Below are 16,796 nucleotides of genomic sequence, written 5' to 3'. Positions count from 1 at the left end.
TATTTACATTTGAATGTATTCTCTCATATTTTCTTCTAGTAACTTTTTGGTTTTCTTTGAAAAAAATTAAATATTTAATCCATTTGTAATTTATTTTGATAAGAATAATTGTAAAATATACTTTATTCAATGAATTTTCTTTTCCTCACTGAATATAAATGCCAACTTTTAAATACCTTAAATTCCAATATGTTGAGTCTATTTATGGAATTCTGTTCCATTTCACTTATTTGTCCATCTAAAACTGCTTGTGTATTTTCTTGATTCACCATCAATAGAAAGTTGGTGGCAAAAATGCGTCCTACAAACACTGGCTGACCTTTTCAAATCAGGCCCCCCTCTTAGCCAGCTCCTGGGTGGTGAACAATGACAGGCTATAGATCCCAGACTTAACCCTCTAGTTGGCTTCAAATTAAAAAAAGAAATTTCTAGTCAATTTTTGGAAAATATGTGGACAGATCATTAGTTTTATACATTAGAACAGCAGCAACAACAACTGGAAAGCCAAAGGTTAAGTGTCAAAAATTTCATTTTTGATTATTATAAAAAACAATATAAATATTTTAATAAATATGCAAGAACATGCAAGCAAGTGCAAAAATGAAAAACAATTATTCAAGATCTTGCCATTCATAGATAACACTGTTAACATTCTTAAATATAAGATTCCAGATTTTTCCTTTTGCAAATAAATAAGATACAACAAAACCAGAATAATACTATATACATAATGTTTTGTAACCTAACTTTTAAAAACTTATGTGTAAATATATTTCCATGTCAAGAAATAGTGAAATCAAATGACATGCCAAACTCTGTGGTAGGCACAGAGGTAGGCATTAGAGAGGCATCTGCAAACAAAAGAAATATAACCACTGCCCTCAGGGAACCTGGAGACCAGTGAAAAGAGAGGTGAATTAATTACTGTGAATGTGACAATTAATATGGAGGTGTGCAGAGTGCTACAGAAACATGTAAGAGGAGTTCCTGATTATTTGGGGAGATTTGAGGAAATGATACTTACATTGAATATATGGATAGAAGATAGGCACTAGGAGGGGAAAGAATGTTTTACGTCTTTGGTGCTCAAAGTATAGTCCACAGACTAGTGCCATCACCAACACCTGGGAATGTGTTAGAACTGCAGGAAATTTGTATACACATTGAGGTTTGAGTTCATGCTGTGGACCATTGGAATCCATCTGAGAATTGCAAAGAAGTCCAGTATTAGAGAACAGGAAGAGTAGTGATCCATTTGAAGTTAGAGAGAAGGCAGGATTTTATGGTTACCCTGTATGTGTATGTGAGGGCATGTGTGAGTGCTTGGGGGAGGGATTCTTAGTCACAGTGCACTGGGAAAACATTGATAGGGTTTCTGAGGAAGAGTGACATGATCAGGTTTGCTTTAAGATCTCACGGTCCTTGTCATCTCAGTTGTGTTTGACATAGTCGATCACTTATTCTTATAGAAATCACATTTATACCTTGGCCTTAGGGACCACTTCTTTCTTGGTTATCTTCCTGCTTCCCTGGCTATGGCTTCTCAGTCCCTCCTCATGGGACTTCTTCTCAGCCCTTGACTTCTCAACATTGGAGTGGCCAGGCTTACCAAGGTGATCTTATCAAGGACCTTTATATGCTGATGACTATCAGTTGGTAGGAGAAATGCACAAGGATGTTCATTATATCACTTTTTTTATTAACTAAAAACTGGAAACAACCTAAGCATCCACCAGTGGAAGAATTTTAATTGTGCATTCAATAATGAGATCCGTTGCAACCATAATAAAGAATGAGGTAGTGCTCTGTATTCTGAAAGGAAGTAGAACTAAATGCAGAAGTATGTGATTATATAAAACAATTTTGTGTGTGTGTGTGTGAGTGAGAAAATTCAAAAAGCTGTTAATTGTGATCTTCTTGTTTTCATTCTACACTAAACTCATAAAAATGAAAACTACTTTCTTTGTTTTTGCTTTATTTATATGGTATCTATTTCCACTTTCATTTTAGTCTGTCTTAGTTGTGTGCCTTGTAGATTGCATAGACTTAAATATTTTTGAGCCAATCAGAATTTTTTTTCTTATAATAGGTGGGGTCACCCCATATTCATTTATTGTCCTATCAGATGTACTTGGTATTATTTTTTGTCATTTTATAGTCTCTTTTTTCTTTTTTGCTTATTTGCTATTTCCTATAATCTATTTCATATGCCAGCATGTGCCTATGTGTTTTTTGTTTGTATCGTTATCTGATATCTAACCTTGTGAGACAGAAATGTGAAACCAACCTGTTTTTTATTTATTTGCATGTAATCTGCTTCTCCTACTCATCTAGATGCTTACAGAATTTTATGTTTTGCTTTAATTTGAACAATTTACCTAGCATATGTTTGAGAGTGGATTGCTTTCTAATTAATTTGGGAGGTGCACAGAAAGCCCTTCTTATATGCAAATATAGATCTTCACTATAGGACTTTTTGTTTTATTTTGAGTAATGTTTGTATTCTATTTATTTTGTGCATTTCTTCAGGAATATTAATTAGCTATATGTTGGATCTTCATTATCTTTCATCTACATTTATCATTGTTTGGCTTACATTTATCTCTCAAACCTCTGTTCTTCAGAGGTTTCATTTTCTGTGGTATAAAATTTAAAAAGTCCTTCTAATTTCCATTGTAAGACTGCTATGGCATTTACATATTTTTCTAAATTCTATTGGTCTCTTGAGAGAATCTCTTTTGTTTATCTGAATTTTATTGCCTCAAGAACACAAAGTAGAATCTTTCTAAAATATTTTTATTTCCTATAATAAACCTTTCCCAAAAGGATGTTCCTTCTGTCACTTTTTGAATGCTGTATTTCATTCTTGTAATTTGCAGACTGTCTTCACAGAAATCATTTTGGGTTTTTCTGTGTACTCATCTTTGAATGAAGACAAGTTATTTCTGGCCACCCAAAGTTAATATTGGATAGATTTATCTGGCATTTTTTGACTGTTTGTCTTGGAAGTATTAGGATAGTACTTTTAGATCTTAAGTTGGAGAACCAGAGATGCAGGTTTATGTTAGTAGTTGAGTCATTCAGAATCTTGAAACGCATTGGGGGTGGAATGGGACAGGATCTGAAAAATTTGCTTCTATAGTTTCTCTCTGTGATTGTTAAAAGTATTGTACTAAGGGTGACCTTTTCCTGTTGGGTTTTCTATATGGTAGATTATTATAAGCTTTTCTGTGCATATACATATATATATGTATATACACACACATTTCATGAAAATGGCATTATATATATTATTTTGGCAACTTGTATTCCTTTGAGGATATCTATCTATATATATAAATAAAAATGTAGAGATACATATATGAGTAATTATTTTGACTTACTATCTCTATGAATGATAGCTTACAAATCAGATATATAAGCTTTTATTTGAAAAATTTTATCCAAATCCTTCAAATAAGGTAGTAATATTTGTTGAGAAAATGGAAAATCATCTAACAGAAAAAATGCATTGAAGTACACTGCATTTATTATTGAATTTTGAATCAATAACAACTTTATGTAGTAGATAAAATCATTTCCCAAATAAAAAATACAGCATAATGATTGACTAGTCCATGTTTATGTAGCTAGAAGAAGCTAGGATTCAAACCCAGGTCTTTATAGTTTAAATGTGGTTCCCATTATGTTCTACTGCTTTATGTATTTGTGAAAGGTCCTCTCATGTTTTCTCTTTATGCTTAATTCTGTATACTCACTCTCATTCTGTTTTTAGGACCAATTTGATCTACTCTAGGAAGAATCTGAGGAGCCTTAGTTGGATAAACTTTGTGAAGCATGTTTTACTTGCTCTTGGTGGTTTGTTTTTGATCCATTGTAAATCAATTTTGGAAGCAGGACTTCTGCTTATATAGAATGGGGATTTTTGCCTTACTATTGCTTGCTCCCACGTAGGACCTGAAAAATCCCCTATTTTGAGTCTAGGCCAAGGATGTGGCCTTGGTAATCGTGGGAGACTTCTCTGATGGTGATTACTTAATTACTGAAAGCTTTGGAGTCTCTGAATATTGCCTGGTTTTGTACTTCCTATCACTGGTTGCCCGCCACCCAAATGTGCCATCATCTCATGCTAGACCTTTTTAATTATAGTGCACCCAGGACCTGTGGTCTGTTACACTTCATTTGTAATACTCTGTTCTGTCTCATATGTTTTTTATTTCCTACCAGTATGGGTATCTAGGACTGACCTTCCCCTACCATCTGCCATTTCTCAATGATCAGGTCTAATTCTAGTCTAACCCCTGCCCCTTATATGGCCTTGTTCCTCGCTACATAATCCAAGCAGTGGCCTAAGGTAGTACACCAAAGAACGTAAGAATCACTGTGCGAGTTGGTGATATATGTCACAGAAGTACACTGAACAGAGTTATAAGAGATCTTAGTAGTTCCCTAGCCTAAGCCTCTCATACTATGGATGAGGAAACTGAGGAAAAGTTTTGCATTCTAAATTACAGTTGCTGGCAGAGATAGAACTGGAATCAATAGTAACCTCATTTCGAATTTGTTATATTCACTTTGAACAAATAGCCCCATCAGTATGCCTTTAGCATTTTTTTAAAAATACAGATTGGGATGACAAAAATCATTTCAGTATGCACTATCAATGTCTGGTAAGATTTTAGACTTGTGCATTTCTGTTTTTACGTAGAAATGCCAAAAAAGGAATTATTTAGAAATTTGTCTGTTTCCATAACTGCCAATATGTGAAAGCTGGATACTTAAAAAAGTAAAGCAGTATCATTCCACCAGATGTCACTGTTTGCATGTAGCAATGAAGTTACAATGATTAAAAATACAATCTCCCCCTCCCCAGTCATGTTTTGTAATAATAATAATAAAAAAATTCTATGTAGTTATGTACTTACTCTTCTATAGACTTGTTATTTTATCAAGACGATATTTTCTGATCTTTTAAAAACACACAAAGTATTCATATGCTTCTGCTGTAGATTTTAAAGAAAAAATTATATAAGACTAAAGAAAATTATCTGTAGATTAACATTTTCAAGAAGATGAATACCTAAAGCTTTTTCCAGATCTTGGAGTCTGCTTTTTAAACAACATTCTCTGTAAGTTAATGTTTTCCAAATGGTAGATTGTGACCCAGTGAGTGGGTTGTGAAATCAGTTTAGTGGTTTGCTATGAGCACTTTAAAAAATGGTATCTAGAATAGAACCATCGCATGTGAGATTGACTTTGGTGAAACTTTTGTATGTGAGCACTCTTAAAATTTCCCTGTATGCATCTTCTGTGAGCCACTTAAGAGTGACTGTGAGCAACATCCTGTGAAGCCTCTCTCAGGCTTTCGTACACCAAGGAGCAAGATAAATTTATTAAGGAAGAGATAGTGAAGCTGTAATGGAGGACCTCTCTGTTAGGGTCACACCAAGGTAGGGGAGGATTGCTGGAGGGAGATCCCTTCTTCATGCTTCACAAGATGTAGCTCACAGTCACCTTTATGTAACTCATAGAAGATGTGTGCAGAGATATTTTAAGAGTACTCACAGCTTAGAACAAATGTTTTCCAAAGTTCTTTAACAGCATCGTACTATCTGAAATACATTTCTCTGCCTGGCCTCATGGGAGACTAATGTTGACCTGAAAGGAGGTTTAACTTTCACTCTGAGAGAGATGGGCTTGTCTTCTTCATTCATCTCCCTCAATGATCATAAACAATAGTGGTTGTAATATCAATCACTTTCTTAGCATATTCTGTGTGCAAACCTCTTCTTAGAAATCATGTATGATTTAGAAATCATGTCCGATTTCTAAGACATTAGACTGAAAAAATCACTGTTGCCATATGTAAATGAGGAAATAGACTCAAGAAGGAAACATAGCACAGCGAGGAGCCCAAATTCTGTTTTTTAACCTCATTCCAAAGGCTCACTCTTTCCACTACATCAGTGATTTTTAGTCTTCCTTGAGGGTAAGAGTCACTGGGGTTGATAAGTATATCAATTCCCAGGCTCTATCCCAAACCTTCTGAATTGTAATCTTCAGAGAAGGGGTCTGGGAAGGTGTAGATTTGATTTCATCCCAGGATATTCTTATGATTAGGCTGCTTTAGGAAAGATTGAGTACCTCAATGGTTCTCCATCTTCAGAGTGGATAGAGTCGCCTTCAGGTGGTTATAACACAGGTGGCTAGGCCTCAGCTCCTGAGTTTCTGATTCATTAGGTCTGTGGTAGGGCTCAATAGTTTGCATTCCTAACAAGTTCTTATGTAATACTAATGCTGCTCGAAAGGGAATACACTTTGAGAACCACCCAGCATCTCATGCCTTACCAATGATTCTCAGTTCCCCAGGACAGAGTCTGGGGCTGGCTTTGGCTATGAGATTTTTCTTACTCAGCCAAAATTCAACAATATTTATTTAGTACCTACTCCATTCAAGTTTTTGGGAGACATAAAATGAATAAGTCTCACTTTTTCTCCCAAACAAGCCTATGCTCTACTGTGAAAAAGGCATATAGAATAGAATGCAGTATATTGTATAATGAAAGAGCAGATCAAATGCAACAGGGAAACCAGGGAGGCAGACATGAATCTGGGCTGGACAGAGAAGGATTTGTAAAGGTCTCATGGAGGAGTTGAGATCTGAAGGTCTTGTCCTCATCATTCACCATTTTCATAGCCATTTGGTGCTATAATGGCCTGTTGGTTTTGCTTGTTTCCCCTATTGCCCTTGGAGTAATCCCAGCACATAAGGCATTTTTTTTTTGTTTGCATTGAAAATGTAGCTTGGGTGGAAAGTTGGGAGAAGGAAGCAGAGTTGGCAAAGTAAATGGTGAAGGACTGTGAAGGACCCTGACTACCAGGGTCAGGAGCTTGGGTAATGTATACTGTGTGTGTAGTTAGTAAGATGTTTGGAGAGAGGATGACTGCTAACAACAGTTGCAGGGATATGTGGCATGGATTGGAGGAGGGAGGGTGCGGAGGTAAGGGACCAGCAAAAATGGTATCATAAAACTCAGATGAGAGAAGATGCAATGGATAAGAGGGACACCATGGAAGGAGAATGAACAGGAATAGTCATTACTGTTGGGAGTGAGGGAGAGGTTGGCAATGAAGAGATCTTTAGTTTGAACCACTGAGATAGTGGTGTTTTCCAAAGAGAATACTAGAAAGGGTTGGTTCTTTTCTCTGGACAGAAAGAAGGGAGCAGGGAAAATCTGGATAAAAATTTCTAGGTAAGTGGTTCATTTTAGTCATACAGGAGCATAAAGGTTAACCTTAGGTAAGTCTTTCCACTTAGATAGGTAGACATGAAGTCCCCCATTCATGTCTACCAGAACTATGCACTCAAGAATGTCCAATGGCATTCACTTTCTTCCAACCAATTCGTATTTCCATTTAGTGTGCTTTTGGAATGTGAAAGAGCAAACGACAATAAGAGGTAAATGACTTTTACTACCCTGTTTCTGGCTTAGAGCCAGAGAAAAGTACAGCAGTGCCTTTAGATAACTTCTTAGCCACTACTCTCCTCATCACCACCTCCCTCTCCCTACAACCTGTCTTAGAAGTACTTATTGATCCTGATATATGTATTCACTTGTCTCATTCTCTTAGTCCCTAGGCCTTCTCCTGTTCTTTTGTTTTCCTGGATATATTAGGATTCAGCTGCAGAAAACAGAAACATCTTGTATTAGTCTCTTCTTATGCTCCTAATAAAGACAGACCCAAGACTGGGTAATTTATAAAAGAAAGAGGCTTAATTGACTCACAGTTCTGCAAGACTAAGGAGGCCTCAGGAAACTTATAATCATGGTGGAAGGGGAAGCAAACATGTCCTTCTTCACATGGTGGCAGCAAGAAGAAATGATGAACAAAAGAGGGAAAAATCCCTTATAAAACCATCAGATCTTGTGATAGCTCACATCATGAGAAGAGCAGCATGGGGGTAACTGCCCCCATGATTCAATTACCTCCCACCGGGTCCCTCCCACAACACATGGGGGTTACGGGAACTACAATTCAAGATGAGATTTGGGTTGGGACACTGCCAAACTGTATAACATCTTTAGCTATTTTAAGCAAAAAGGGATTTAGTAATGGGAATTTGGTGTTTTAAAATCAGTGAGTGGGTTAGAAAAATGGGCTTTAGGTAGGGAGATCTCCCAGGGGTGACTCACACAGCATGTTCAACTGGCTTCTTAGGGCGCTGGTGCTCCTGACACAGGAAGGTGGCAAATCTGGAAGCCAGCACTGGCAACATACCACCTTAGCTGAGATTCAGGGATTAAGTAGCCTTTACCGTCACAGCTTTGGACTTTGGAGCCACACTGTATCTGTTTGACATGCTCACTGGCAAAAAACAAACAAAAAACACGACTCACAAAGCCGTAACTGGAATACTGCTACAGAAAAACTCAATGTTGTCATGACTATACTTGCCAACAGAAACATCAGAACCTTTTGTCTCCGACATTGCATTTGGATAGTGGATTCTAAATAATATCTAGAACACTGGCTTCAGGAGAGTTTTTTTTTTTTTTTAAGATAGAATCTCACTCTGTTGCTCAGGTTGGAGTGCAGTGGCATGACCTTGGCTGACTGCAACCTCTGGTGGGGCTCAGTAGCTGATTTTTGTATTTTTAGTAGAGACGAGGTTTCACCATATTGACCAGGCTGATCTTGAACTCCTGGCCTCAAGTGATCTGCCTACCTTGGCCTCCTAAAGTGCTGCGATTACAGCCATCAACCACCATGCCTGGCCAGGAGAGTTTTACCTCCCCATCATTGGCAGTTCAGGAAAGCACATTAAAAGGAGGATGGAATGGGTGTTGAATGACAGTGGTATTCACCTTGCTGGGAGTAGAGTTTTAACCTGTCTTTGAATTCAGGTATTTTAGCAGGTAAGATAGGAAGCTTTTTTTTTTCATGAATCTACTTTGACAAAGCCATATCTTCTCCAGCATGGCTCCGAGTGGGTCTACTTCTTAACAGCAGTTATGATGGGATTTGAGGATTTCAGTGTATTTTTAAGCAACTGAAATCAGTTGGGTTTTTGTATGCTTAGCTTTCACATTTGGTAACTCATAAAGTGGTTCTTCATGCAAGAGTATATTAGTAAGTTAGAGGGAACAGTAGCTCTAAATGCTTCCATGTGATATTGATATTCTATAGTATGTTTGTGGTACCTGACTGTATATATATGCTTAGATATTTTGTCTTTATGTTCATTTTATCTTTATTTTACAGTTAAGTGTTGCAATACAAAAGTTAGTGTATTTCTAAGCCAGTCGGTAGATCAGTAATTAATGATACGTTTTATCTTCAAATTTTGATTTATCTCATGTTTCAGCTTAAGGCTTTTATTGATAAGTTTTGTTCCATATGTATTCTTATGTATATGTAGCTTTTAGCCTAGAAAGGAAGACTTGATGTCTAAACAGTTTTCTGTTCATCCCAGCAAGAAGGGAAAACCATAATGTGAGAAGACATTTTTGCTTAGGCTCATGCTTTGCCCTAGTCCAAGAACAAAACTTTGTGTGTGTGTGTGAGCTTGGAATTGGGAGCAGGTGAGAGATCAGAAGGTAGAGAAGCTTTTTTTTTTTAAACCTCTTTTGTAACTAGGCTTTCATAGGGTGAATTTATTATTCCAATATAATGAAACAAAACCATCATAAATATTACTACTAAAATATATTAAGAACCAGATATGAGTATTTTTTGATTATTTCTAATTTTGAATTATCTGACTTCTACAAAATCTCTGTTTAGTGGGATGTCAAATGTCCATGTGTTTATTTCAGCAGAGTTATGAAATGAGGGCAAACATCTTATGCTTTGTCAACTACTTGAAAAACAAACTTATTGTTCTTATCACATTGTAGAATATTGTATGGAATTCCTGTTATGGATGACAACCAAGAATATGTCCATGTTCCTCCGACACTGCGAGGGATACCACCTGAGTTGGCACAAGGAACTAGAGGGCGTGCTCACAAACCACACTTGCAAGTCTTGGGAGAGGAAGTAAGGACTTTCTTTAATATCAGTTTTCTCTACCTCACAGGTTATCAAACTTTTTGGTTTTAGGAGACTTTTTTCACTCTTAAAAATTATTGAGGACTGGCCAGGTGTGGTAGCTCATGCCTGTAATCCCAGAACTTTCAGAGAACATGGCGAGAGGATTGCTTGAGCCTAGGAGTTTGAGACCAGCCTGGCCAATATAATAAGACCTCGTATTTACAAATAGTAACCCAGCCTGGTGGCACATGTCTGTGGTCCCAGCTACTTGGGAGGCTAAGGTGAGGGAATCACTTGAGCCCAGGCAATTGAGGCTGCAATGAGCCGTGAGTACACCACTGCAGTCTAGCCTGGGCAACAGAGAGAGACCCTCTCTCAAAACAAAAACTATTAAGAACCTCAATAATTTTTTATGTGAGTTATATCTATTAACAAGTTGTTAATAATGAAAAGTGAGAAAATGCTAAAATACTTATTTATTAAAAATTGCAGTAATAAAGTTCTATATGTTCCTTATGCCTGTAATCCCAGCACTTTGGGAGGTTAGGGCAAGAGGATTGCTTGAGGCCAGGATTTTGATACTAGCCTGGGCAACATATTGAAATGCCATGTCTACAAAAATAAATATAAAATAGTGAGCTGTGCATAGTGGTACGTGCCTATAGTCTCAGCTACTTGGGAGGCTGAGGTGGGTTGATTGCTTGAGCCCAGGAGGTCAAGGCTGCAGTCAACTAGGGTGCCAGGGTGACAGAGTGAGAGCTTCCAAAAAAAAAGTGTTTTTATGAAAAATAATTATGTTATGAGAAAAAAATTTAGTGAGAAACTAAGATTAAAAAAATATAATGCCTGGCTTAATAAAAGACAAATTGACTCTCAGGTCTGTTTCTGCATTCAATTATGTGGCAGTTTGTTTTGTTGAAATGTGTGAGAAGATTCTGGCCTCACAGAAATTTGCAATTAGAAAAGTTAAATTATTTTGATAGCCTTTAAAACATAATTGTCAATATTTTCTTTTGGTAAATACCAAAACTTAACAAATGGTAGTTTCTTGAAAGTTGCAAGACTTCTACTTCTGAGGAAGATGGAGTAGAAGCGATTTTTCCCATTCTTCCTGCTAAGTATGAGTAGAAACCTTGGGCATTGCAAATATAAGTAGACTCTGCAAGGTGGGGAGAGGGAGGAACAATAGCTAAGAACTTTGGGACCAAAAGAATGGCATGGTGATGAGTTAGTTTACACCAACGGGTAATGAAAAAAAGAATCCCCAACAAAAGCCTGCTATCTCTAGCCAAAGAACCAGGAAAGAGGTAGCCTAGCAACACCAAAAAATTTTAGACAAATAATTCAGTACTCCACCCAAAAACCACAGTAAAAAACTGCAGCCCCACCCTCACTTCTACCGGTAAAGGCCTACAGGGAAACCTAGACTTCTGCCCTCGGCAGAGTGTCACAAGGTTCTCCAACACTACTGCCAAGGTGGGGTCAAAAAAGGCTCAGTGTGGACCTGGGACTTTCATCTTAGTTGAGTGGAATGAGATTTCTCCGTACTGTCAGGTGGGACCACCTGGGGATCTTGGGCTTCCATCCTCCTCTAATAGTAATGAGCCAGTCCTCCCACTCCCCACTGTGTTAGTATCAGAGGGGAGGCCCAGTGAATTGTCTGCTAAAAGAGGATGTTTAAATAGCATCCATAGTCCTATATCATAATATCCAAAATATTCAAATTTCAATTGAAAATCACTAATTCTAGTAAGAACTAGGAAAATCCCAAACTAAACGTAAAAGGAAAATTGATAGATGACAATACTGAGATGACAGAATTATCTGATAAAAAATTTTAAAGCTGCCATCATAAAAATGCTTTAATGGCCAATTATGAACACTTGAAACAAATCAAAGAAAAAAGATTCAGGAAGGAAATAGAAAGTCTTAGTAAATGAATTGAAGACATAGAGAAGAAACTTTAAAATATTAGGCTCCAACAATACAATAATTATAATGAAAAGCTTAATGGTTGGGCTCAAAAGTAGAATGGGAAAGAGAGAAAGAATCAGCAAACTTGAAGACAGAACAATTAGAATTTACTCCATATGTGCAACTAAGGGAAAACAGACTAAAACTTTTTTTTTTATGGAATTGTATTTTTTTCCCATTTATTTATTTTATTGCATTTTAGGTTTTGGGGTACATGTGAAGAACATGCAAAATTGTTGTATAGGAACACACGTGGCAGTGTGATTTGCTGCCTTCCTCCCCATCACCTACATCTGGCATTTCTCCCCTTGCTATCTCTCCCCAGCTTCCCACCCCCCACCGTCCCTCCCCTATTTCCCCCCAACTGACCCCAGTGTGTAGGGCTCCCCTCCCAGTGTCCGTGTGTTCTCATTGTTCAACACCTGCCTATGAGTGAGAACATGCGGTGTTTGATCTTCTGCTCTTCTGTCAGTTTGCTGAGAATGATGGTTTCCAGGTTCATCCATGTCCCTACAAAGGACCCAAACTCATCGTTTTTTGATGGCTGCATAATATTCCACGGTGTATATGTGCCACATTTTCCCTATCCAGTCTATCGTCGATGGGCATTTGGGTTGGTTCCAGGTCTTTGCTGTTGTAAACAGTGCTGCAATGAACATTCGTGTGCACGTGTCCTTATAGTAGAACGATTTGTAATCCTTTGGATAAATACCCAGTAATGGGATTGCTGGGTCAAATGGAACTTCTATTTCTAGGTCCTTGAGGAATCGCCACACTGTCTTCCACAATAGACTAAAACATTTGTAATAGAGCCTTAGGGAATCTCAGGGATTTTATAACAAAAGATCTAGTATTTGTGTTATCACAAAGCATGGGGGTGAGACTGAAAAGTACTGAAATAAGTAATGTCTAAAAAGTTCACCAGTTTGGCAAAAGGCATAAGATTCAGAAGCCTGAGCAAATCCCAAGCTGGAAAAATCTAAAGAAATATAGACCAAACCACATAATATTCAAACTTCTAAAAATGAAAGATAAAGAAAAACTTTGAAAGTTAAAAAAAAAAAAAAAAAAAAAAAAAAAGAAATTACATGCTACCTGCAGGGGAAAAATAATTTGCACGGAGATGGGCTTCCAATGAGAGGTGATGGAGGCTAGAAGTAGGTGGCAGAACATTTTTCAAGTGCTGGAAGAAAACAAATATGTTCCCAGAATCATATTTCCAGAAAAATATCCCTTAGGAATGAAGGAATCAAGACATCCTCAATAGAAGGAAACTAAGAGAATTTGTTGCCAGCATACATACCCTAAAAGAATGGCTCAGAAAAGTTCTCTAAATGGAGAGAAATAACAAAAGAAAAAATCCAGGAATATCTAGAAGGAGCAAAGCACACGTAAAGCAAAAATATGGGTAAGTACAATAAAGTTTCCTTCTCCTTTTGAGTTTTCTAAGTTATTTTTGTCAGTTGAAGCAAAATTTATCATGCTGATGTGGTTGTAACAGAATATAGAGGAAATATTTAGGTTATATTATAAATGGGAAAGGGTAAAGAGACATAGGGAGGTGAGATTTCTATATATCACTTGAACTAGTAAGATGACACCCTCAGTCGATAGTGATAAGCTATGTTTATAAATTGTAATACTGAGAGTAACAATTAAAAAGCTATATAAAGATATACTAAAAACACTATAAATAAATAAAAGTAGAATTCTAATACATGTTCAAGTAACCTACATGAAGACAGGAAAAAGAAAACAGAGAAACAAAAGAAACCACACAGAGCAGACAGGAAACAACATCTAAAATGACAGATTTAAGCCCTAACTTAAATGTAAATGGTTAGAATATAGCAGTTAAATGACAGAGTGATAAACTGGATTAAAACACATGACCCAGATATATAATGTTTATGAGAAACAAACTTAAAACATAATGATATAGCCAGCTTGAAAATAAAAGGGTCAAAAATATGCAAACATCAATTAAAAAAAAAGTGGGAATGGCTATATTAATGTCAGATAAGATAGACTTCCAAGCAAAGAAAGTTATGAGAGACAGAGAGGGGCATTATATTATGATGAAAGTGTCATCACATCAAGAAGATATGCCAGTCTTAAAAAATATATGCACCAGACAACGGAACTGCAAAATATGCAAAGCAAAATCTAAGAACTGAGAGAAGAAAGATTATTCCACAATTGTAGTTGGAGAGTTCAGCATTTCTCTCTCAAGAATTGACAGAACACTTAGAAAATCAGCAACACCCCCATCAACCAGTAGGTTCCAGTTGAAGTTTATAGAACACTGTACCCAACAAAAGCAAAATACATATTCTTTTCAGATGCCAAGAAGCATATACCAGGATAGAGCAAATCCATCATGGACTAAAAGTAGAAACCAGTAAGAGGAAGATAACAAAAATCTCCAAAAATTTGGAATCTAAACAGTACAGTTATAAATAATATATGGGTTATAGGAGAAGTTTCAAGGAATTCAAAAAATACATTGAACTGAATGAAAATACAACATATCAAAATTTGTGGGATATAGCTAAGCAGAATTTACAGCACTAAATGCTTTCAATAGAAAAAGAAGGTCTCAAATTAATGATTTCAGCTCCCACCTAAGAACCAAGAAAAAAAGAGCAAAATGAACCCCGAAGAAGCAGAAGGAAGGAATAAAAGCAGAAATCAATGAAACTGAAAACAGAAAAACAGTAAGGAAAATTAATGAAAGAAAGAGCTAGTCACTTGAAAGGATCAATGAAATTAATCTCTAGCAAGACTGACAAGAAAAAGAAAAGCCATAAATTACCAATATTAGAAATGAAATGAGATGTTACTACAGACCCTACAGATATCAAAAAACTAATGTAGAAATACTATGAACAACTCTGCACACACAGACATTTGATAACTTAGATGACATGAAGAAATTCTCGAAAAGCACAAACTACCACAACTTACCCAGTATAAAATAATTTGAATAGCCCTGTAAGTATTAAGGACATTGAATTATTGATTTATAAAACATTCCCCATCTCCCAAATATGTCAGTCCAGATGATTTTACTACAGAGAATTCTACCACACATTTAAGGAATAATTAACACCTATTCTATACAATCTCTTTCAGAAAATAAAAGAGGAGGGAAGACTTTCGAATTCATTTTTTGAAGCTGGTAATACCCTAGTACGTAAACTAGACAGAGACAGTAAAAAAGAAAGAAGGAAAGGGAAATGCAGACCAATGTCCTTGCTATGATTCAAATGTTTGTCTCCTCCAAAACCCACGTTGAAGTTTAAATTTCATTGTAACAGTAAGAAGTGGGACCTTTAAGAGGTGATTAGGCCCTTATGGATGGGGAGAATGCTATTAGAAATGGGCAAGTTCAGCCCCCTTTTTCCCTCTTGGACTTTCTGCCTTTTACCATGTGAGGACATAGTAAGAAGGCCTACGTCAGATGCTAGTGCCTCGATCTTGGAGTTCTTCCTAGCCTCCAGAACTGTGAGAGAATAAATTTTTATTTTTTATAAATTATCCAGTCTCAAGTATTCTGTTATAACAGTGCAAAACAGACTAAGATAACTCCCTATAAATATTCAATATAAAAATCCTTAACAAATGTTAGGTCATAGAGTTGAAAATATGTAAAAATAATTATCCACCATGACTTTAGGGGATTATTTCAGAGATTGAGACTGCCTCCACATTGGAAAGTCAATCTTTGTAATTTATCATTTTAACACAATAAAGAAGAAAAATCCCATGATCATAATTATCAATGAAGAGAAAGCGTTTAACAAATTTCATCATCCATTTCCATGATAAAAATTTTCAGAAAAATAGGAATAGAGGGAAATTTCTACAGCTTGATAAAGAGCATCTACAAAAGCCTAGAGCTAACATTGTATTTAACTGTGAAAGCCTAATTGTTTTCCCACACCACGCTTACTCAACATAGTGCTGCAAATTTTAGGCAGAGTATTAAGGCAAGAAAAGGAAAGAAAAGCTTGAAGACCAGAAAAGAAGCCATACAACTGCCCCTATGTGCAGATGACATGATTGTCTACACAGAAAATTCTGAGGAATCATCCGGGTGCAGTGGCCCATGCTTGTAAACCCAACACTTTGGGTGGCCAAGGCGGGGGCAGCTTGGTTGAGCCCAAGAGCTTGAGACCAGCTGAGACAATATAACAAAACCCTATTTCTATTAAAAATACAAAAATTAGCTGGGTGTGGTGGTGTGTGCCTGCAGTCCCAGCTTTCCGTGAGGCTGAGGTGGGAGGATCACCTGAGCCTGGGAGGTTGAGGCTGTGATCATGCACTACATTCCATCCTAGAGAACAGTGAGAGCCTCTGTCAATAAATAAATAAATTAAATAAATTCTGAGGAATCTGTACAAGAAAAATCTCACAGAACTAATAATCGAGCTCAGTAAAGTGAAAGGATACAAGATAAACATCAATAATTCATTGTATTTTTATGTATCTATAGATGAACGTGTACTGAAATATATACTGAAATTAAAACCATATCATTTATAACTGCTAACAACTGAAATAATTAAGTGTAGATCTAACAAAACATGTATATGAGTTAGATGCCAAGGACTACAAAATGCTGATAAAAGAAATAAAAGTGATCTAAGAATATGGAGAGATTCCATATTTATAGATTGGAAGAATCATCATAGTAAACATGTCATTTCTCCTCAAATTGATATACAGATTTGAGCAATTCCTATCACATTTCCAGCAAGGCTTTCTTTCTTTTCTTTTCTTCT

General features: G+C 36.6%; 1 protein-coding gene across 1 annotated transcript in view; it reads left to right on the top strand.

Moving 5' to 3' along the window:
* TTC6 (tetratricopeptide repeat domain 6) overlaps positions 1-16,796 on the top strand; it is a 259,315-nt gene that overhangs the window by 118,058 nt on the left and 124,461 nt on the right. Inside the window, exon 8 of the mRNA XM_032242507.1 lies at positions 9,900-10,041. Coding sequence (XP_032098398.1) covers positions 9,900-10,041 — 142 coding nt within the window. The remainder of the gene's footprint in view (positions 1-9,899; positions 10,042-16,796) is intronic.

This window comes from Sapajus apella, unplaced genomic scaffold (genome assembly GCF_009761245.1).
Source record: "Sapajus apella isolate SASKATOON/1434 unplaced genomic scaffold, GSC_monkey_1.0 scaffold50, whole genome shotgun sequence".
In the NCBI taxonomy this organism is placed as follows: Eukaryota; Metazoa; Chordata; class Mammalia; order Primates; family Cebidae; genus Sapajus; species Sapajus apella.
Note: the sequence above shows the minus strand (reverse complement) of the source record. Positions and strands in the feature narration are given on the sequence as shown.